Source organism: Diaporthe citri (assembly GCF_014595645.1).
Source record: "Diaporthe citri strain NFHF-8-4 chromosome Unknown scaffold_1, whole genome shotgun sequence".
In the NCBI taxonomy this organism is placed as follows: Eukaryota; Fungi; Ascomycota; class Sordariomycetes; order Diaporthales; family Diaporthaceae; genus Diaporthe; species Diaporthe citri.
The window spans coordinates 3,746,615-3,769,527 of record NW_025064846.1 but is presented as its reverse complement, the minus strand read 5'-3'; the positions used below and the strand labels follow the sequence as shown (position 1 = coordinate 3,769,527).

At 56.0% G+C, this 22,913-nt stretch overlaps 5 protein-coding genes across 5 annotated transcripts; 2 read left to right on the top strand and 3 right to left on the bottom strand.

Moving 5' to 3' along the window:
• Positions 1-2,589: 2,589 nt before the first annotated feature.
• On the top strand, positions 2,590-5,271 carry INS49_001029 (uncharacterized protein; the record flags this gene model as incomplete). Its single annotated transcript, XM_043161862.1, has 5 exons — positions 2,590-2,769; positions 2,863-3,038; positions 3,100-3,198; positions 3,352-4,507; positions 4,591-5,271. The coding sequence occupies 5 exons, from the start codon at positions 2,590-2,592 to the stop codon at positions 5,269-5,271; spliced, it is 2,292 nt and encodes a 763-aa protein (XP_043030368.1).
• Positions 5,272-6,290: 1,019 nt separating this feature from the next.
• On the bottom strand, positions 6,291-7,661 carry INS49_001028 (uncharacterized protein; the record flags this gene model as incomplete). Its single annotated transcript, XM_043161861.1, has 1 exon — positions 6,291-7,661. The coding sequence occupies one exon, from the start codon at positions 7,659-7,661 to the stop codon at positions 6,291-6,293; it is 1,371 nt and encodes a 456-aa protein (XP_043030367.1).
• A 7,271-nt stretch (positions 7,662-14,932) lies between these two features.
• INS49_001027 (uncharacterized protein) lies at positions 14,933-16,123 on the top strand (the record flags this gene model as incomplete). Its single annotated transcript, XM_043161860.1, has 2 exons — positions 14,933-15,312; positions 15,373-16,123. 2 exons carry the CDS (start codon positions 14,933-14,935, stop codon positions 16,121-16,123), a joined length of 1,131 nt encoding a protein of 376 aa, XP_043030366.1.
• Positions 16,124-17,491: 1,368 nt separating this feature from the next.
• On the bottom strand, positions 17,492-18,217 carry INS49_001026 (uncharacterized protein; the record flags this gene model as incomplete). Its single annotated transcript, XM_043161859.1, has 1 exon — positions 17,492-18,217. The coding sequence occupies one exon, from the start codon at positions 18,215-18,217 to the stop codon at positions 17,492-17,494; it is 726 nt and encodes a 241-aa protein (XP_043030365.1).
• A 64-nt stretch (positions 18,218-18,281) lies between these two features.
• Positions 18,282-20,961, bottom strand: INS49_001025 (uncharacterized protein; the record flags this gene model as incomplete). Its single annotated transcript, XM_043161858.1, has 2 exons — positions 18,282-20,527; positions 20,586-20,961. 2 exons carry the CDS (start codon positions 20,959-20,961, stop codon positions 18,282-18,284), a joined length of 2,622 nt encoding a protein of 873 aa, XP_043030364.1.
• Between the last annotated feature and the right edge of the window lie 1,952 nt (positions 20,962-22,913).

The following is a 22,913-nucleotide window of genomic DNA, read 5'->3' as shown; positions in this document are numbered from 1 at the left end:
CTGTGATCGATCTTTGGTGTTGGGAGTGAAGATGGAGGGAGGAGGGAAGAAGAGGGAGGTCGACGTTGCGACTTGGAGCCCTTTGTTGTCGCGCTGGTCAAATAATTTTTTTGGGGCTCGCCTGCCCGTCTAGGTGCCTGCAGTTGCAGTGCCAGCGGCCCCTGGTGCTGGTTGCGGGCAGGGGTGAGGGAGAAGGAGGGGAGGAGCCAGCTCCAAAGCGGGAAAGTGTGGCGCATCAAATGCCTGCGACGTACCTGCTTGACTGCTCAAGAGTCTGCTCTGCTTGCCCTCGACTGTGCTTCTGTGCCGTGCTGTAACCTGATTGGCTCGTGTGAGGGAAAGCTCAACTTCCACGGGGCCTGCCACTTTATAGGGGAGGACCCATCGATTGGAGACCGGGCATCAAGGCAGGGCGGGAAGGGGCAGGCTGGAGGGTACTTACACGCAGGTGGGCTGTGGTATTGTCGACTTTGGTTGACGGTGGCAGAGACGGGACAGAATCAACGCCCTCGTGGCTGCTGCTTATTCAATAAATGCTGTGACGCCAGAGACGATGTGGGTCAACATACGTATAGGTACCTGAAAAAGAGGGCTGTCACTTCCAGAGTCCAGACGGGCAGGCGAATTAACAAGGCGGAGGCAAGCCCAGTTTGTCACAGCAGCTTTTGTTTGATAAGTTACACAGATTGTGTAAGGCCTCTCTGGCTTATTTCGAGAGAACCTTACTTCGACGACAATCGCATCCCGGGGCAAAATCAGACGAAAGATGTAAACACACAACTCCATTCAGGGTTGGCCCTCCTCACGCCTTCGCCCTCGCTCGGTCACGCTCTTCCCCTCTATCCGTTTGGCTTGAACTGCCGCTTCTAATATTTTCACGTTCCATTGCCAGGGAGATGGCGATGCCAGAGGCTGTTCATACCCCCCTCCCCCAAGCCTAGGCTTCTCCTCAAGATTGAAATTGTGATTTTGCGGCACCTGCATCTATCTGTAGCTCCCTGCTAAAGGCTGAGACATGGCTCACATGGCGGTGTCCAGCGCCAACAAACGTTGATGCCAGGCTCCACATCCACGGCCCAAGGGTCTGATGTAGTTAAGGCGTTGGTGAACAAGACTTCAATGTCCGGCGTTGGTTCAACTGTCCCACACGCATCAATAGCCACAGTTTGTCTTCAGCAAACATGGAGGATTGTCGCAACAGAGGATCAGAGTGATGCACGGGTACCCACTCGATGTGGCATTCGCATCCACAAAGCTTCCGCGCCGTCAGCGGCAAATGGAGCCCTTCAGCCTCGCCTCTTGTTCTAGAAGGCCCCCTGACCCGGCACCTGGGCGGGAAGCGGTCAAGGGCACCTGGACCGGCTGACTGGCTGGCAGGCAGCTCCATAAATGATGCTGCTGCCTCTTGGCCCCCCGTCAATGCCGGTCTCGACCCTCTAAGCAGCTCTATTGGTCGTGGTGCACCGCCACATGCTGTACCTGTCTTGCTATTTCCCAAGCTGTCTACGTAAATGAAGTAGATATGCGCTGTGCCTGTCTTTTTGAATCAACAGGATCACGAGACCGGAGACCGCACCCCTTAATTGTACCTCCTCGTTATCAAATGCAGGATAGCACGTCCATCGCGTCTACGTTGGCCTTTCGGGCGGGCATCATTGCAGTCTATGTATCTAACTTGTTTGAGTACGGACATAGACCAGCGCACAAATGTCCACCTGTGTACGTAGCAACACTCCTACGATTATACTCGTAGCGTGGCTCTTGATGGCTTGTCCGATGATCCATCGGCAGCCACATGGGCTCGCACACGGGCTCGCACACGGGCCGAGATCCCCAGATTTCACGGACCGCGGAGTCACGGCTGTGCGGCGTTGCAGTCTTACTCACACACCTCGGAGCCAACGCAAAACGGGGCCAACTCTGCAATGTTCCCTGCCGACATCTTGTTTTGGTTCCACCGCACTGTGAAACCGCTCGATTGTTCTTTTGGCTCCGGAATGTGATTGTAGAGTTTGTAGAGCTCAAGGCTGCAGGTGGAAGTGGTAACCTGGGTTGACTCAGCGTCCGACCTCGGCTGGACTGGTGAGTAGTGCTTTTGCCGCTACTGCGATCGACGACCTACCTAGCCTGGGTTCCCTGAAGATTTCGCCTCGCATCCCGGATGTATCTCCAGACAGAGTGGCATATGCGGGGATACTTCTATTGCTCAGCCTTGTCATCGGTGCCGTCCAATATTCTCGCCGTCGAGCCCTACATATTTAGTCTTCAGTACCGCTCATCAGGAACCATCTGAGGACCTTGGATTATCTGAAAGCATTGGCTTCAGCACCTTGCAACAATTTCACAGCCAAGTCAACCGGCACTCTCAGAGATCATCATTTGCTAGCTGAAGCAACGTCATTCCCTTGCGTCTCTTTTTCCAAGCTCATCAAATCCAGATTGGAAGCACATATAGAGGAAGGGAAGTGCTCTAACCGTGGACGATTCCAACGTTGTTAGACGGTTCGCTACACCAGGAGTGAGGCACAGCAGAGTCATTGAGAAGGGCCGGCCAGTCCGTGCCTTCCGTACCGCGGGTCACTTTTAGCCATGGAGGCAGAAGAGAGGACGGATGGCACAGGCGGGGAAGTTGCAGAGGGTAGCAGGTCGATGCTTGTTCTTTACGGCACGGAAACTGGCAAGAGCCAGGAGATCGCCCAAGAGATCGGTAGAGCAGCAGAGGGGCTGCGCTTTCAGACGCAGGTGGAGGAGATGAACGATGTGCCTCTGGTAAGCTCGACCAACCACCAGCACCACGCCACACCACACCAAAGTGGCACCAAAATCGGCGGAAGTGAATGTAATTGACGGCGTCGCATCTAGAAAGAGCTAGCCCACTGCTCCCTTGCCATATTTGTTACTTCGACGACTGGGCAAGGCGACATACCGGCCAACGCCACCTCCTTCTGGAAGAGCATTTTGAGAAAGAAACTACCCGCAGATTGTCTGAGCCACCTCAGGTTCACCAGCTTTGGCCTTGGTGATAGCTCCTATCAAAAGTGAGGCCCACACCCGCCTGGCCCCCTCAATCCGAGAGGATGGCTGACTAACAGTCCAAAGGTTCAACTGGGCTGCGAGGAAACTGCACAAACGTCTCCTGCAACTGGGCGCCGCCGAGCTCTGCCCCGCCGGAGAAGGGGACGAGAGGCACGACAACGGGTAAGCACGATACCTATGACATCTCTTGGTGCCCTTTGTATCTTCTTGGTCTCTCGAGCGGCCACCGTCCTCAGGCAGCAACCCGTACTTCGACGCGGGCAGCAACGGTCCGACCGTCTGTGCCTTGACCCTTCGATTCTGACTTGATTGCAGCATCGACAGCATTTACCTACCCTGGTTTGAGACTCTCAAGGCCCGTCTTTCTGCCGAGTTCCCACTCCCACCGGGCATTGACCCCATACCAGACGACGTCCTTCTTCCCCCAAAGTACCCCATTGAACTGGCCGAGATGGATCCCATGTCGGACGAAGAGCGCTGGGAGGCGAATCGTGAGAAGCATGCAGCGCTCAGTCATGTTGACAGTCCCAAGAGCCAAAGGGAAGAACGTGATGACGAGGCTCGTCGACGTTCCGATTCCTCAGGCAAGACTTTTCGAAGCGACCTTTTCGGCGACCAGTCCAGCAATGATCACGTCTTCTTCAATCCTGACAAGGACAACATCCTGAAAGACTATCCCAGGAAGTACGACCTTCAGTCTACCGGAAACGACGAGAAGCTGCTCCATAACGAGGATCTACCTCCGCCAAAGCCAATCGCGTACCCCCAGTCTTATCAAGCACAACTGCTCCGCAACAACCGTGTTACTCCTGAGACTCACTGGCAAGACGTGCGCGTGCTCGCGATTCGCGTCCATAGAACGCCTTGGAACGATAATTTCCTGCCGCCTCTTATGCCCGGTGACACACTAACCATCTATCCCAAGAACTTTCCTGCCGACGTAGAGGAGTTCATCCATCTGATGGGTTGGGAGGGCAAGGCAGACATGCGCATAGTTTGGCAATACAGCACAACTGCAACTGAGAAGGCTCTGACAAACGTCAAGGTTGGAGGCTTACGGTGCCCCCGAAATCTTCACCCACCAAAGAACGCGACCATGCGCGATCTGCTCATCCACAATATCGACTTCAATTCGATTCCTAACCGGACTTTTCTAAAGGACCTACGGCGCCACACCGTAGACGAGCGCGAGAAGGAACGCTTGTCGGAGCTCACATCGGAGGCGAACAGCCAGGAGTTCTACGACTACACGTCTCGCCCTCGGCGTACAATCCTAGAGGTGCTCCGCGACTTCCCTGGTGTCAAGATACCGATGGATTACGCCTTGGAGACGTTTCCCTTAATCCGTGGGCGGGCTTTCAGTATCGCCAATCACAGCGATTCCCACGAATCATCCAAGGCAAAGTACCACGATGTTGAAATCCTCGCGGCGATGGTCGAGTACAAGACGATTATACGCAAGCCTAGACAGGTATGTTTTCTCACACCATAGGTCTGGTAGTCGGGCCCGGCTTTCTCAATCATCTGTCTACTGATGCTGACAGCTCTTCTCAGGGTCTTTGTTCAAGGTATCTCAAGTCCTTGAAGAAGCCAGGAACAATATTGGCTGTGGGGCTCACCAGAAATCCTCATCCTCCACCACGCGGCGAGTACAATGTTGAGCGGCCACTTATAGCCATTGGCACCGGAACCGGCATTGCCCCAATCCGCAACCTCATCCAGGAGCGCAATCTTTACCACGTCGTGGGCCAAACACTGCTATTCTTTGGCGCGCGGAGCAGGGAAGCCGACTACTACTACGGCTACGAGTGGGAGACATACGACAACGTTCGTGTCTTCGAGGCCTTTTCGAGGGACCCCATTGCCGAGTCTGACATGCCCTTCCTCGACCCTTACTCCCAGAAGAAGCGGGATGCACTCAAGCCCGAATCCGACAATTTGTCTGCTGCGGAGCCCATGAACGCCGAGAATACACCGTGGGTGCAGAGCGTCGACTACGACCGTGGAAAGATGTACATCCAGCACCAGATACGGCGGCACGCAGAAGACATATGCGCTGTTCTTGATCAATCCAATGCACTACCGATCTTCGTGATCTGTGGAAACGCGGGCAGGATGCCGATTTCTGTGCGCCGTGCGCTGGAGGATGCACTGGTCATCGGGGCCAAGGCGAAGGATAACGAGGCGGCGAAACGTTTTCTTCAGGCCGTAGGAATATGGATGGAGACCTGGTAGGCTGGAACATAAGGTCACGGCGGCATTGATTGTGCCTGGGGAGTTCGCTATAGGACACTCACGGTGAAGTATCCAATGGTGGGCGGGAAAACCTGGACGGCATTCGAGACCAGTAGGTTATTGCATCACTAAGCCTGTGTAGCAAGTAGCCATGAATTCTCAAGATTTTCAAATGTCCGTGGGGTCCTCGCTGTGTTTGTTCCCTCCCCACATCATCCGGGCGTCTCGACCGACAGCCGGACAGCGGTGATCGAACAACTTAGGAGAAGTAGGGGACTTGCTCGCCGGCTGAGAGAATGGCAGGCCCGTTCATTCATATCACACTCGGTCGATCAGATCCTACTAGTGCCTGGTCTTCTTGAAGGTACAGGATGTCATTTGGGCTTACTAAGTCGTGTGAAGACAGCATCTTCGACATGAGTATCGTGTATTGAGCTTGATGGCTAACTCTATATTGGCACATGTCCAATAGCTCCTCGTTTTGTTCATCTTCGTACAGCCCCGGTGCATTATTGTATGTAAACAGTCTGCATGGCCGTGGCAGCCACACCATCGGCCTGCCTACGTTCCGAAAACCACCAGCACTTCACGACCAGGTCAAATCAACACCCGTGCCCACCCGGGAGATCAGAACGCTCTCCACAACCATAACGCCTCGCGAAGCCTTTTATTGGCCTTATAACCGTACATATGTCGCTCGTGGTCTTTGTTCTGACTCTTGAGGTCATCGATTGCCTCCCACTTCTCAAATCCCAAACTCCGTCGCGTAATATGGTTATCAAAAAAAAGGCAGTTTTACCCCTGCCAGAGGTTAAGGTGATGGAAAGGGTGAGAGATATTGAGACATATAGTCGACATAGAAAAAGTTGTCGGTGAAGGTATTTAGACAGGTCCAGGGCGGACCGGCATTATAACATCGTATGGGAGCATATAAAAAAATTGTTGTCGGTCCGGGTATATCGGCTGTGGCCGATATTGGGGCAGGGCATCGCTGCACTGACACTCTGTGAGCCCCTAAATCACATGGTCTCTTCCCAGCTATACCTCCTGGGCGAGGGCTGAGGGACGTGCACGATATCGCCCTCGCCGCCCACCCGCTCGTGGCCGAGCATGGACAGGTTCTTGACGATCTGTGCCTGGATGCGCGCCTCCTCCTCGACGGTGAAGTTGCTGCCCAGGCTGTCGGTCGACCCGCGCCGGTCTCCCTCGCGGTAGGAGCCGTCGGCGGTCCCCTGCCGGTTCGAGTGAAGCGAGAGCTCGCGGGTGAAGACGGACTTGACGGGGCTCTGATAGGGCGCCAGCGGGCTTTGGTCGTGCAGGAACAGGTCCTGGGTGACGGGGCTGCTCGGGCTGCTCGGCGATGCGGGTGAGCTGTGCTGTTCGTTGGGTATGACCAGCCTGGGTGGTGAGCGAGGGTTTTGCTGGGACTGGGACCTGAAATGGTTACTTGAGGGCGACGGAAACTGCATGTTGTCGGGCATGGGGCCGAGACAGATTATGTTCTCGGTGTCAATCGGTGCCCTTTGGCTTTGGTGGTATGTCGGCGTTGGCGGGGGTAGAGAGCGAGATTCCACCGGCTTAACAGCCGAGTTGGTCCTGCTGATGGAAGACACCCGGCCGCGCGATGACAAAGATACTGGAGAATGTGATGCTAGGCTCGATTGATCTGATTTGGATGAGTGCGAAGACGAGGGCCCGTGTCTGGGAACTGGGCCGACGTCGTCGGTCGGCAGGGGGGAGACGGTGTGAGGCGTGTGGTACTGATATGGCGAGTAGGAAATGAAGGTTGAGTTGGCGTTAGTGGTGCTCGTCACAAGTGACGCTGACGCCCTTTGGGGCGCAATGTTCAGTGGAGGGGGGGCGTCGAAGCGGCGGTTCTGCCTTGTCGAAAAGCGGGGTGTTGCTGGCGAGGGCATTGATGGCAGCGAGCTGTAGTCGACTTGGGTGTACGGCGCAGAAGCAGGTGGTGATGGTTCTTGTGGCTGGTAGTGGTGCCCTTCGAGGCTGATGTCATGCACCGATTTCCTCGTCGCTGGCGCGTGAGCTGGCGCCGGTCCCAACGCCTCCCTGTCCAACTTCTGGATAGCCCTCTGGTATGCCGTTAAGCCATCCGTGCTCTGGTTCCGCCAATACCTCGCTCCGCCGCCTGAGTTGAGCTCGGTGCCGTCCAACTCGGCGTGCGACGTGCGGAAGGCATGATCTCTGTTGAACGAAGCTCGCCCCGGGTGAGAGCTGTCCCTGGACAGCTCGTAGAACTCCTGGCCCCGCGGTTTCCGTCGCCTGGAGATAATCCTGGAGAAGACTCGCCCGATCCGAGTCCTCGGGGCCTCCTCCCTCCTCATCTGGAAAGCCTCGTCCTTCAAGTCCTCTGAGGTGGCTGTGCGCGGCATTTGTCTCGGGTTCCGTCTTGTGCAGCAACAAGACCGCAGAACAACGGCGGCGACGCAGAGGACACCGATGATTCCTAGACAGATACCGACAATGACCCCAACTCGTAATGTCTGGCGTGCAATCATCTCTCTTGTCGTTTTCAGGACCGGGCGCAAGAGGTTCCAGGTCGGTCGCGCTGTGGGTCACGGAAATGGAGTCATGCCAAGGGTATCATGACGGTACTGTGAAGTACGGTTGGCTGGCTGCGAGTTGCTCGAACAACGCAACCGAACAGCGGATGCTCGTGGGGGTGGTGCCTGTGGAGCCTGTGCCGGTTCGTGTCTCGGTTGTAAGTCGTCGTGCATCAATCAACCGTCGTGCTGCTCAGGATTCTGCGGCGGTGGTTGCTGGTCCCTTTGGGTGTCCAGTGGCGGCACAGACAGGACGTCCTCGGCGAGGGCGGGGAGTGGCAGGACAGAGAAAGCTGGTCGGTGGACGGAGCACGGTACAAATGTCGCGAAGTGGGAGGCCGGAAAGGCAAATGGCCATGGGAGGGATGCTAGTCCCACAGAGCGGGACCGCGGGCTGGACCACGCTCAATCGGCCGGGTCTTGGGTGGCAAGGATCCCCTGCCGGGCCTTCGCTACCAAGAAGCGCGTGCAGGGCGGCGTGGTTGCACCTTGCTTTGCCCAGCTTAGAGTTTGTCTCAGTGGCCGGTGCGTAGCGCGGTGTGGTGTAAATTAATGTCGATAGTGTGGTGCACATGGAGTGGGGGGAGACGCGAGGTTGTGCTGGACGAGGCAGACGTGTCAGCGGGAGAAATTGGTGATGCGAGGCACATGCGAGGCAGAGATTGCAGCAATGACCCGATGCTGCGCTCGAGTCTGCCTCGCCATGTGGTTGAGCGGGTCTTGACGAGATGAGGCGTGGAGGAGAAGGAAGATAAGGTGAGAGCAGCAAGGGGCAGTGGGAACAGCATCCCCGACACCAGCTGCCCTCTTGCGGGTTAGCATGCCTGTGGCACGCCTATGGCACAGTATCCAGGCCTGCTAACTAACACATCCATCCCAAGTGGGGACTTTCGCATCGCTTCGCTTCGCTTCGCCTGGCTACGCAGGGCCGCGCCAACGTTTAAACTTCGAGATCCCAAACAGCACGTCGCACCCCGTCACCATTGTAGAAATCATTCGACCAGTCCACATCCCCACGCCGCGCGCATATCTCCAGGGCATGAAACACGTCCTTCGTTCTTCAACGCCCTAAGCTCCATAGCAGCCTACCCTCGCCTCGGCAACCGGCCGCTGGTTTTTCTCGCGCCCTCTGCACACAACAACGCGCAGGCGGGCCTGGCGGCGTCATGACAGCACAATGCCGCAGGAGTTCATCGGATAATCTGTCATGGCAGTTTCTACCCCTGACTGCAACAACATCGCGCTGCCACGGCAGACATGAGGTCATGTCATGCGCAGGGATCTCGTCAACGGCCAAGCCGTCAAGCCGTCAAAGTTTTACCTCGTCACGCCCTTTTGGAACCTTAAGAGAGTGCTAGCCCCCAGCACTCGGTGCTACTACCATGGCCACGGCCGCGGCCACTACCACCTCAGACGCGCGCAAATCGGCAGTCGGATTGCGGGTCGGCCATCACGATGGCAAACGACGGGTGTCAAAGCTCCCAGAAGGTCTGGGGACCAGCGGCCTGGGGGGAGGCTCGCAAGCATGTCATCGCAAATTAGGGCCGCTTGGCCAGGATCTCACTCCCACTGACGGCCACCACGTTGCGCGCGATTCACGTGGGCCAGGAATCAGACCAGTAGCTAACCAAACTTCTCGTTGGTCTCACTAGTTAGTGCCGATAATGGCGGCCGAACATTTGGGCCTTGCGTTTGGTGAGGGATCGAGCAACGTCGCCGGCCGAGCCGCAACTATGCCGGCGTGCCTGTACCGCTGGGCGTCTACCGAAAGAAGCGGGCGCGGGCATCATGCTTTAACCTTGGCAAAGAGACCAGCCTTCAAACAAACTTGTCGCTTGTCGAGCCAGACCAGCCCAAAAGGAAACGGTCCCCACGTTCGCAATCACCTTCCCATTTCTGCTTCGCCCTGATGCGGTGACAAGCGAGGAAAGTCTTGTGCTGAAAGCTGAATTTGCACTCTGCAATCGGCAAATGAGGATCTGATCTTCATTGAAGCATGGAGCAAGTCAAGATCAACGACAAGATTGCTGGATCCACAGGCTCGAACCCTCGCTCTTCGACAAATGGTCGGAGCCAGTCACCCAAGGTCGACCCTCCCGCGTGAGCATCTAGTCAATGACATGGCACATCATTCTTGGATTTTGTGTGTCTTGTGCTCAACTGCAGTCGTTCACTGGCCACCAGGATGTGTTTTTTTCCGCCCTTGGTGAGAGCGCGCCTACGCGCGCCTGGCTGAATTGACTGTTGGCGATTGCCCCTTCCAGGGTATGTGGAGCCCCCGGGATGCTGCAAGGGCTGTGCGCAGGTGGAGCCCGCAGGATCAGGGGTCCTACGCATGGGCTTTGATACACATGGGGTTCGGCATCCGCCCAGCCTTGTGCTGACTCCAGAGGACCAACTTCGTGTCCTGCTGCCATGGACGTTGACACCTAGCCGCGTTTGGGAAATGCCGGCCATGATAGTCCAGTCGCTGAAGGTAAGGGGACTTGGACAGCAACTTCCAGCCCTTTTAGCGCTGACCCAACATTTGAAGGTCGTTTGGGGACCAGCTTTTTTGTGCATGCGATCCAGTGACCCACCCACAAGAGACGTGGGCTTTGGATATTCTGGGCGTGAAAGACAGAGTGCTCGTGGTCGGAAGTCTGCTTGTATGGCTACACCTCCTTTGATACAGATATATTTCCGTCAACAAGTGTGGGGAATCAGCCCAGGTGTCCGTCAATGCAAGGCCAAGGGATATGTAGAGCGGACACACTGCCGCAGTCCCGTGGCTGTGGATTACCATGCGCCCCAGGCTCAGCCCTGTCTGCCAGATGTGGAAATTTGTATTGGTTTGATACTCGTCGCCGACCTTGTGCGTGGGGGTGTGTGTGTGTGTGTGTGTGTGTGTGTGGGGCGCACCCAAACCTGTCCGTTTCGCCCCGAATCATTCAGCTGTCATGCTTCATTGCTAAACCCAGAGCGCGAATACATTTCACCACTCACGCTCTCGGCCTGAGTCGTCTTGCCTTGAATTTTCGAGAGGGTGGAGCAGTCCATACCGGTGAAGTCAGTGCGCTTGCAATCTTTTGGAATTAAATATTGGGCTTTTCTAAGGAACCCATCGTGCACACGAACATCGTCGATCTCTTGGCCAATTCAGCAATTGTCCTGGAGATGCCTGACCGCATCCATGGTGGCCGGCGCAACGCACGGCACCCTTTATCAATAGCATATTGCGAGGCGAGGCTAGATGCTTGGGTTGACTGGAAGTTGTCGTCCAGGCCCTGGCGCAGTAGCACCCATGGTTCTGGATTTTTCTTGTACAGATGAAATGACATCGCCCAGAGGCACCCTCCACCTGCGGGCATGTCAGATCCAGGGCCATCCGGTGGCTTACTTGTTAAAAGCAAGCTTGATAGGTTCTCAAGCATGAACGTAAATTGCTTGTTGCATGTATACATGTGTGTACATTGCGAACAATGCTCGGACTCGGACTCTTTCTGCGGCCGGGACACCAGCAGATGGGAGTACTGTATATTGTAAAGTGGAGGCTGGATGAGGGACTGGACCAGCGAGCACCTTCTCAAGTGCTGAGTTTACCATCCAGTTTCGAGGCAATTAATCCAAGACTGTCCTCAAATCCAGGCGAAGAAGCCCCCAGTATCTCGTGGTTCCACTATCACCATGTGTTGACTTGATGATGGCCTTCGTCCTGGGGCTCCGTGCCCAACTTCTGCACCCAGATGCCCGACTCCTATTTCCAGGTCCTGCTTTCCATCTAGCTCAAGGGCAAGAAAACTTCTGGCGGGGATGAGGCGACGATGTCGGGAACTTTGACTAAGCGACACTTTTGACGTCCTACAGTCCCAAGCCTCGCCATAGGTGCTTTGCGAATAACTCACAGTTTGTCCCGAAGAACGAAGTCGGTACGACCGTTCAGACCAGAAGCCACATAATGGCAGACCTGCGAAATGCACATTACAGTGGCTACCCCCCTCCTCCATTTGTCCTAGCTGTACGACCAGCAATTCTGGTAGACACGCACGCCAGTCTTCCAAACTGAGACAATGACAAGGGATCGAGTGACTGGAAGCATAGGCGCGTCATCATTTGTGGAAAACTACACCTCTGATGTCACTGAGCCAAAGGTAATATGCGTGAGACAGCGAGTTTCGTTCCTCTAGAGGCTGGCAAAGTATCGGCCGTCGCCCACTGAGCGCCAGGTGGGATGATGGTATCGCCGTGGACGGTTCGGCAGCTCTCGAGTTTCCCTCTCTGTTGTACGCCAGATAAATAAATCTCCTTCGTGCTCGCAATGGACGCCCGTGTAGATCTGATCGAATGCTGCGATGCGAATCAAACGGCTTCCAAGGAGATGGCTACAGGGAGCCAGAGGTATCCCGGAAGACTTGTCTAGCAGTCTGGGGCTGGCTTGTCTGTAAATGCCGGCTATGTCAACGCTCGCATTGCTGTGGTCGAGTCGTAGGAACCCACGATCCTGACGCGGGCGTGAGACAATCTCACCACTGACGTGGAGTTGAGATCTATACCTGCAGCCGTGTCGAAGCTTGTGCGCACCGTCTTGCTCGCCGTGTGTTTTCGAGGCTGCCTTGGTCGACGGTCACTTGCTATGTCTCGGTGGATTGTCTTTCGATGGGCCAGAGGATCCGCGTGGGTATGGTCGTTATCCTCCTCGTCACTGTCATTAGCAATACTAGCAAAGTCATTTTCATTCCGACGGATGAGAATATGTAGGCCTTTTCCTGCGTTCCGGACCATGAGGTTTCCTATACCCGTCTCAACTTTCAGTAGTGCACACCGTGACACAAACACTCGGCGATGACAGCAGGAGGTCGAAGCGGAGGCAGCCAAGGGCGATCGTATCGGTAAGGCCAGGAATTTTGGCCTGTGTTCTTCTTTACTGCATCGTGTTCCATATTGTATAAGCAGGAAGCCTCTGTGGAGGGTGGGAAAGCAGTCATCTTGATGGATCGCCCTCGGGCTTTGGGGCTCGATAAGAGGTATGCAGAAGAGGTCCAAGTGACCTAGGCCGTCAACATAGCCTGACGAGGACTTGCAGAAGGCAGTGGAAAAGAGGGACGACCTCAATCGTCTTGTTCATGACCAAGCTGGTATAGAGCACAACGTGGCCCTCAGCGTATCTGAGAGAATGAGAGGCCTCCATTTCGACCCAATGTCATCTTGGACTTTGCCTACACCTCTTCCTCCAAAAGCTGTCTCAAGCCAGGCCTTCCGCCTTCGAGGCCTCCTGACATGCCACCGCACAGGAGTAGACTCAGAGATAACGCAGACAGAGTTCCATGGGCGCAACAAGACGTTCGCAGCTCACGTGCAAGACTTTGTGCCGGTTGTCACACCGACACAATCGAAATGAAAGGACATCTAGGCCAGCAGATGCAGCCGTCCTCGAAGTCGCAGATCACTGCGGGATTTCATACCGTACCACAGTGATGATCCGTTGGCGTACCAGACTTTTTGCCTCATCAAGCACGGGGGCCAGCGATGGCCGCGGCCACAAAACTGTCTCAAAGCAGCGAAAAGCAATGGGCCACCATCTGCGGGCTACATACTCATGCATAATATGTGACGTGGCATTCATCACACTGCCCAAGGGCAGACGAAGTTGGATGAGTTTTGCGGCCATGTCGCACTCCAGGGCCCCATTGTGGGAGCCGATCATAGCAGTGGCTTGGATAGCCCAGGAATCGAGGCTCCGGCGCCGTTGCTGCCCAGCGGGTCACGGCCTCTCTGCCTGCGTTGCGTCGGTCAGCGGCAAAACATGGCTTTGTCCATGTGTCGCAGAAGGTGTGTCCTTGAGGACGGAGGTGTTCCGATCTTGCCTTTGCTGCCCTGGCATGCTGTCGTGGTGAAGTTCAGACGGCGTGGGCCCCCCGGCTTGCCTCAACAGAACTGCAGCATGAACTTGGTGGAAGAGGGCGAGGTGTGATGAGACAGGACTCGAGCCAACATGTCTCGTGTGTGGAAGGCATGATGTGCCACCGCAAGCTGCCACTGAATCGTCGGTCGAAGTATCAGGAGTCATTACCTTGGGCGTCGTCGGTGTTTGGAGGCATGAACAACCTCGAGGAAACAAGCAAAAGGGCCGGGCTGACGACCCTGAGATGAGCAGCCTATCGGTCACGCAGCTGGGGGCGGGGGGGAGGGTGGTGGCAGCTGTCACGGAAGTTTATAGACGACTGACGGCCGCCGATAGGCTGGTCAGGCGTGCAGATGCGATGCTGCGGTGATATTGTGCGACGGCAAGGCTGACGGGACTGGTCTGGGTGAGTGACAGGTCCAGTGCACCGCCAAACGAGGGCACAGACGCTGGGAGGACCCTCGTTTCACGAAAGGCCCGAGCCAGCACCGGAGCGTTGTTGCGGGCCCCAAGGACGTGAAACCGTGTCAGCGTGGAAGCACGGAGCAGAGAGGGCACGACGGGCATCTGTTCTCGAAGGGAGATCAGCACAAGTCCCGAGGTGGCAGCCGGGAGAGTCGAGATCCGATAGGCTTGTGAGGCCTGCTCGGATCTGCGCAAGGGCCCCCCCACAAGGCGGAAAGCTCAACAGGCCTCCCTCGCCCTTGGGCCGTCCAGCCCTGGCCCGTCAGCCGTCAGCCGTCAGCCGTCACCGGCACAGGGGTGCTCCAGGCCTTGGCATTCCTCCGTCGTCGTGGGCCTGGTGTAGGGTCGCACACACCCGCACTACCGACAGGGCGGACGTGACTGCCGGCATCGAGGGTTACGATTGGCTCATCACGTCCGGCCCGGGAAGCTTGAGCTGGCATTGCCCAAACAGGCAGGCCAGACGCCTCTTGGACGCACCATCGGACGGGCCTGCATTATATAGCGAGCCTGCTTGCCAATCCTCCGCCCGCCAGAGGAGACGGAAGATGGGCTGAATATTCTCCTTGACCTTGTCTGGGGGGTTGGACATGATTTGACCCCGACCCGACCCGACCCGACTCGACCTGCCTTGGCCTGCCTTTTGACTTGTCATCGTCGTCGTCTGTCATCACGACAGGAATAGGAACAGGACAAGACAGGACGGGACAGGACAGGACAGGGCAAGATAGGAAAAGACAAAAAGAAAGAGACCATGTCGAGCCACACCCGCCCAAAACTCACCGCCGGCGAGATCTCCAGCCTGCTCGGCATCCTCCCCGCCGTCGCCGGCACCATCCTGTCCTTCTTCCTCTCCAACTCGTGGCGACAATGGAGGCAGGGCATCCTGTGCGCCAGGTCCCTTAGGCGCAACGCCGCCGCCAGCTTCGGCACCGCCATCAGCCTGCTGAAGCCCCGGCAGCTCCGGGTCTTCGTGTCCAACACCACCGGCAAGACCGTCGCCGACTACTGTGCCGCCAATGACCTGACCCACCAGCCCGTACTGGTCGAGAACACAGATGGCTTCCCACCGGCCATGCTGCACTTCATCGACTGCAAGCTGGCGCAGAAGGGTCCCATCTTGCTGTACTTCCAGTATGCTTGAGTGTCTTCCTACTTCTTCGTCTCTCGTCAATAATGCTGACCACATCGCAGCGGCGGCGGCTTCATCGTTCCCCTCCACTCGCCCGCCTTCGCCGTCTCGTCCGCCCGCATCGCGCGCGCCTCGCCCGTGCTCCTCGAGTACACGCTGGTGCCCGAGTGCGAGTACCCGGGCCAGCTGGCCCAGGCCGTCGCGGCCCTCCGCCTGATCCTGCAGCACCGCAGCCCGGCCGACATCATCATCGGCGGCGAGTCGGCCGGCGGCAACATGGCCCTCGCCGTGCTCGCCCACCTGCAGCAGCCCAAGCCCGGCATCACCCCGCTGGCCCTGCCGCCCGCGCCCAACAACAAGTTCAGGGGCGCCGTCGCCATCTCGCCGCGCACCGCCAACCTCGCCACCGCCGACAGCTTCCGCACCAACTCGGGCAAGGACTTCATGAGCGAGCACAGCCTCACCGCCATCACCGCCAGCTGGAAGCCCGAGGCCGACGTCTGGGCCGCCCCCGTGCTAGCGTCGAAGGGGTTCTGGAACGGCTTCAGGGCCGAGAAGCTGCTGCTGGTCGTCGGCGCAGACGAGGTCTACCGCGACGACGTCTGCCACACGGCCAGGATGATGGGCGCCCGGGAGGTCGGGGTCGGCTCACTCGACGCCAAGACAAAGGCCCCGAAGGGCGGCGGCGGCCCGGACGCGCAGCTCATCATCTGCCCGAACGAGATGCACTGCCAGGCAAGCCTGGACATGTCGGTCGGCATCAGGGACGGCTACATGACGAGAGGGGTGGCCGGCTGGCTGGCGAGGTGTTGAATATAGAGGAGTCGGGGTACGCCCTTGTACATAAGTCTTGCATATAGCTCACTCACTCGATCGATCGCGATATTTTGCATGTCAGAATCGAAGGAGACGACGGGAAAATGACGTGAAACGACCAGGCACGGAGCATACTCAACTTTGTTTAGCTGTTAGCATGGGTACTTCAAGCGAGCTCAAGATCCACCACTGATGGAACCGAACCCGTATTTGATATGCACCATGAATTCTTGGCTAGAGCGTGCATTTGACGCCCATGCCCTACCCATACACATTGGGCGGCCTTTTCAGTAGGCAACCCTTCACGAAAATCAACATATTCTCTTCAGGAAATTGAGACTCTGTGCCTTGGCGACGTGGAGCCCATCTTAATGACCTACACTCTCATTGCTCCGGTCTCGACATCCTTCACGCTCTAGGGCCTAGAGTCTAGTATCTAGACATGGGTCCTTCTCAACAGATTAGCCAAGTCAACTGGAAAACCATTTGGAAGAGCTAGGTGCAGAGTAGAGACCATTTCCTGTGTCTAAGACGTAAGAGAGGAGAGAAGGGGAGCCTTGCAGAAGCAGCGAGATGTCCCTTTAACCGTGCGCCTATGTTCGCCTATCCCGGAGCCCATCAGAGTATGGACCGCCTGTGAATGAACATATCTCTATAATCACCGAGCGCTTCGTGCCTGACAGGGGCGTTGACCTGGCAGAGCTAGCCCGCCATACCACTTTTGATGTCAGCGATTCCGGGTACTGTAAGCCCCCGGTGTGGGAAATGTAGTGATCATCCTCTCGAGTCGTCGTTCTTGTTGACCAAGGCGAACGATGCTTCCAGCTCTTGTTCACATGTCAAACACCTCGCGTTGTGGTTGGACTCGGAGCATACAACCCGATGATAACGCCTGAGTTCTTGATGAGACAGTTCTTGGTTTGTTGACTATGCAGCACAGCACTCCCGACGGATTCAGTGAACGGAAGAATTATGAGGCTCTGGGCAGTCACAAAGAGGCCTTCATGTGCCGTTCAACGGCAGTGCGTCGTGATCGGCAATGAATTTGTGTGCCCAGCACCTGAACCCAGCACGACACACGGTCCGATCTGACGCGCACCGCTCGAGACGACAGTCACTCGGATGGCATGTCCCGGTTCCAACTGCGGGCGGCTCCATCCCAGTGTGTACGCTGCCAGAAATAACAACATCAAAATTAGACCTGCCATGTGGTTCAAGTCCTTGCTTGTTGTACTTCTGGGAAAACTGTTCCGAATTTTGTCTTTTCGTTCTACCTAGCATTATAAGGAAGTTGAAAGAAATTTGACACACCACGCCACACCACCGTCAGGAGTATATGACCACTCTGTGTCTTATCGGATCTTATCAATACCGCAAGACGCCTTTCCCCTTGCCGCTTGTCTCCAAGGGCGGGAACCCATCCTCCTCTATGCCAAGGCCGGTATTCTGAGATTGCTGTCTCTGCTCCTCTTCTTCGAGACTCAAACGAATTGCGAGTGCCAGGTCATCGTCCGCTTCATCGATGTGATTCGGGGAGGGACTTGTTTCCCAGACTTGACTAGACGCTCGTCCACCCTGCTGGGACGGCGTGTGGGACTGACTTGCTGGGCCCGCAACTGATGTGGACCGTTTCTCTTTGGTGGGTTTGTACCTGACATGAAACTCGAAGTCTGTCGAGCTGCTTGCTCGAGGTGACTGGCCCGCTTCGTTCACACCTTCCATGAGAGAGAGCCTCAGGGCTCGTTGGATTTGCTGCTCATAGTCGTCGTCATTGCCAGGATCAGCTTTGGCCGGTCCGGCTGCCGGGGCTATGCCACTGATGCTAGGATCTGGCGTGACCGTGTCGAGGCTACCAAACGACGAGGTGTTTTCGCCAATGTCTGCTGAAGAGCCGTTATCGCTGGCACTCGTACGCCGCTGCTCATCGAGCAGGAAGGCCTCCTCAGATACCATCTGTGCATATGTGATGGCCTCTTCCTCAGTCAGGTCGCCCAAGCCGACCCCGAAGCGTTTTCGAAGCCTTGCATTCTCTCGCGCGCTGTCCCTTTCCTCACGGCGAAGCTCGGCTTCTTCGGCAGCGATGTAGCCCATCACGGCATCACCCTGACGGCGACTCGATAACTTCCCATGAATGTCTGAATGGCGCGCACGACGTCTACGACCGAGACTCTGCAAGGTTGAGCTGTAAGTCCAGTATCGCACAAACGTCCCAAAGCATAGAATACCTCGCAAAATTGTTGGGTCTGGGTCCAGGAAAATGGCTGGACAGGTCGAATAGTCCGTGCCGCAAGGCCGGATTAGCGTTCAGAATGTGCCGCGGCGCTCGACCAGAAGACCGCGAGTTCAGTGTTCGAATGGGTTCCGCCGAAGAAGCTAGGGGGTCCCAAGCCTGTACAAGCCCATCGCTTCCTCCGTGGACGAGATACAACGCCGAGATGGCCAGACTGGTGACGTCGGGAGATTCTGTTTGGACCGCAAATACCGGTTCTACCAGATCTGAAGATGTGTCACGCACGTTCCAGACAAGTATCTTGCCATGGTCACTACCTATGCCAAAGAAGCGAGCTCTTCGCCCAGGTATCTCCCCGGTATTTTGCTTTGAAGTCGGCGTGGTCGCTCCCGATTTCAGGTGCTGAGAGTCAGTGTTGAGAGGATCTTCAAATGGGGCCAGTAACGCGGGAATGCAGTTGTCCATGGCAACGGCTGTGATCTGGGCCTTGCCGAGTTTCTTCAAAGACAGCTTCGATGTTTGCCATTCCCCCGCCTGTGGCATAACCGTCGTGTCTGGCTTCTGAGGTCCAGGAGAGGAAGCAAGGACAGGGGTGTTGGCACCAGAACCAAAGATGGATTTCAATGGCGTGGGAGAAAGGACGTTTGGAGTGAGGACAGTCGGAGTGGAAACCTTCGAGTTGTCAGTTGCCCCGAGAGTAGATCTGCTGCAACGAATAATCTCGGCCGGCTGTTCCTCGTCTTGTCCGGTGCAAATAGTGAGGATTATCTCCTCGGCGAAGTCCACTTCGAGCTGCCTCCTCATATTCCAGCCCTCGCAGACTTTCCTGAAGTGAGCTGGCTCATATCGGAGGTATTTCTCGATCTCTCGAGCCTCAGCGATAGTTTGGCTCTTACTTAAAGCCATGGCATCACAGGGCGAGCGTGGCGAGTACGTGCCGCGTACGGCGTTCTTATCAAGATCATCCGGGCGGGCTTGACGGCGCGTAGACTCGATAAGTTCCCAGTAGACAGTGCGACCAGCGATCCAAGCAGATTTAATGGTGTCTGAGTTCTTTCTTGTAGCCTCAATCGGTGGAACTGGGGTCTGCGTCAAAACGAAGCACTCCCCAAGAGCATTGAGAGCGCATGCCCAGACGCGACCTAAAGACATCTGCTTTTGGTTGAAGCTGTCGTCAACTTTGAGCGCAACAATTGGAACACCAGGGCTGAGGACCCAGCGCGCCGTCATGTCTCCAGCCTTGTATTGGGGACCTGCGAAATCGTGACCTAAGGCGTACGCAGTGACCACGCCCAGTGTGGACGCAGTCATCATCCCGATCATGTTTTGTGTTATCGAGGGAACTGCTGAGGACTTGGCGATCCACACACTGCAGATCGACTCCAACAATTCCGGTATCTTGGGGACTTCAGGGCTCATGTCGATGATGCTGTCTTGCCCGCCGAGGTACCTTCCACGCAGTTCGTTCGTCGCACGGAAGTATGGGCGGCCGCCGGGAAAGCCCTCACCTCCCACCATTCCGTAGGGCTGACTCACGTCCATCACATTGTATACAGCAGCTGGACCATCTCCAACGCCGTAAGGCTCCAGAGTCGGGAATAGCTCGTCCAATTGAGCGAATGCGAAAGGGTCATCGAGACCCCATTTCTCGACCTTGCCACTCGACGGGTCACTCACGGTGGAGACGCACAAGTCCCTCGTGCCAACGATGACCTTTGGACCTCTTTTGTTGTTCTCAAACACAGCGTGTATGTTGCTGATCATCCACGGTAGCTTAGTATTGTAGGTGAGAACAGCGCTGGCTTTCTTGGATGAATGACCAGGCCTCAGAGAGCTTCCCACACCCCCAACTCTGGCTCCAGGCTTGCCGCGGGCCACGCTGCGCAACAGCCGGGTCCGCAGAAGGTATTCGCTCCGCCACGAGGCCAGGGAGGTCAAGCGGGTGAAGTAACGGAATTCAGATCGCACTCTGTTCGCATCCTCGGAGTCCGCGTCTTGGTGTACGGCCTTCCTCTGTGAAGTGCCCATGGCCTCTGGGCCGGGGAAGTAGCGGAGAAACGCCATACGCCATGCATGCGGCTCAGCAATCAACGAGTAGAAACGCTTCGACACGAGTGCGACGGAGCCGTGCGAGTCCGGGTGGAGGTGCGACAGAATTTGGGTCAGGATTTCTGTAGAGCACATGTTAGTCGAAGTGGTTCTTCTCGAAAGTGTGGCTGTAATACACACCATTGGGGCAGTCTGCCAGCGAAGGACCCTCCGACGAAGGGCCAGGCCGCTTCGTGACCTTGAAGCCCGTCGGGACACTCGGTATCGTAGCATGCTCGTAGGCAGAGACACGCTCCCCAGGAAGAGTGGAACGGTCCTCACGGCTACCTGGCGCGCGCTGTTCTTCGCCAGTCTCGTCTGCGTTGACCCCTTTCAGGACTGGGCTCGCGCCATTTGGCACGCGGCCGGACGGGGGACCGCAGAACCCAGGCTGAGAGCTCCCATCGAGAGAGCCCGGTTCAGGAGAACGAAAGCCATCTTGGGTGGTAGGTTGTTGGGGAGTGGAAGCGTTTGTCGACGGTTCTTGGTCTATACTCTTGGTGGGCTCTGTTTGCATGGAACTTCCGGAAGACGGTCGCGGTGGGGTCAGACTGCGCAAAATTGACATGCACAGCCGAAGAAGAGAAGATGATCTGGAATGACGCGTGATAAATGCCTTTAATGCTTCGAGGGAGCTTGATGTCGCGAAAACCTTTTGATGACGTTATGGATGTCGGAATTGGGAACTGCTCAAATGTTCGTCTCGTCACAAAGCTAAGAGATGGTAACTTTAGATAAGGGGCTGCTTATCCTTGTCACCACGATAACCGATAACCGGCCCAGGAAGCAAATTGAGGTTTCCATACAATCAGATGCTCGGTATGACATTCGAAAATATCCCCTACATGGTGAAATACTCGTGGCAATGAACCGCTTAAAGCGAAATATCTCGTCCATTACCATATTTTACTCCATGAACATTGGTAGCTAACACCCCTGTCACGCTGAGCGTGCAAGCAAGGCTTGGAACTATAAACAAAGGTACAAAGGCATCCTGAGCAGTGTCTGTATACGACGTAATGTGAGACTGGCAAGTCATTTCCATGGGCCATTCCGAGCAGCAATAAATAATACAGCCTCAAATTTGAAGCCCACATAATCGTCTACGGAAATTATTGGATAGGAGTGCTAGGCAATTGCTCGGTATTCTCTTAATGTCCTTGCACCTGATGGGTAAGGCTCCAGAAGCACTTGCTGTGCCTTGTCTGATTGGATCTCGATTTATAGCATCTTTGCCATCCACTGTTTCCTATCAGCACTACTCGCGCAGGAAATAACGTCCGAACACAACACTGTAGCAATGGCGAGGAGGGGGACTCCTGTCAGCGAGAAAAGCCGTCTCCTTCCAGTTCCAGTTCGGCCTCGGCAAACCGCAAGCTGAGCTCCAAGCGTTTTTCCACCGGCAACCTAGCTGCAGAAGCGGATCCGCAGCAATTGACGACTGGCGAGCAACAATCCTTGTGAAATGCCGCAAGCTTGCACGGACTCGTGCACGCGTTTCACCTCGATCATACGAATCTTAAATCTCTAGTTACCGCGCACCCTGAGTGCATCGTGATGGACGCAGGCCAGAAAAGTGCCCGCGTGGAAGAGCGCGGCCGTTCGCTGTGCAGCCAGAGGTTATTCCAAATCTTGGGGCAGAGATCAAACGGCAATCGAAGATATGTGATCCAGCCTTGGCGAAAAGCTTCGTGCCACCGGCCGTCACGCAGTCCAGCCGTACTTGTCCTATCGTGCCAGGCCTTGTGAGTGTGCCAAAGTCGTCCGGTCAGTTTGATGGTCCCGACAAGAGAGTTCGGGAATGAGACCCCCAGACTCGGCTAGACGGCGTTTGGCTCATATATCGCTGTTGGGGATCCAAATTGGAAAATGGTGAGTAGCTGCCGCACTCTGCAGCTGAGAATTGCTGGAGTGTGTGGTCGTAGGCGTCCGGGAAATTCCAGAACTTTGTCAATACTTGTTCGAAAGGAGCTGGCTGCTGTCGGTCTGTATAGAATGAATGTGCAGCACTGGAGCTATCAAATGCGTGCTTCCAGTGCCTTCGCATCATTGCGCACCTGACAGCCGCACTTCACGGCCGTGGAGCCGCTCATCCCGGGCGACCCCCTAAGTGCGAAGCGCCCAACCGAGCGCTTAGCATATTCAGCCTAAAACCGGTTTGATCACCAGATCATCACCGGACTTGTCAGACTGCCGTGGGTCGTCATGACATGTCCTGCATATACATGGTAGAGATAGAATGTCTTGAATAGAAACATTTGTGGAGAGACAGAGGTAGAGGTAGTGTGAGCCCGGAAAGCTACAACGATTTTGGAGTCGACCGCAGGCCAAGGCGTCGATTGAAGATGAATATGCCCGTGCAAGGTGGCAGCAAACTCCGCTTCCACTGCAGTCCAGGATGGATCTTCCCAACGATTGACCGCCAGCAGCCGTCAGGAACTGATTCGCGGCAAGGAGCAATCTTACTGA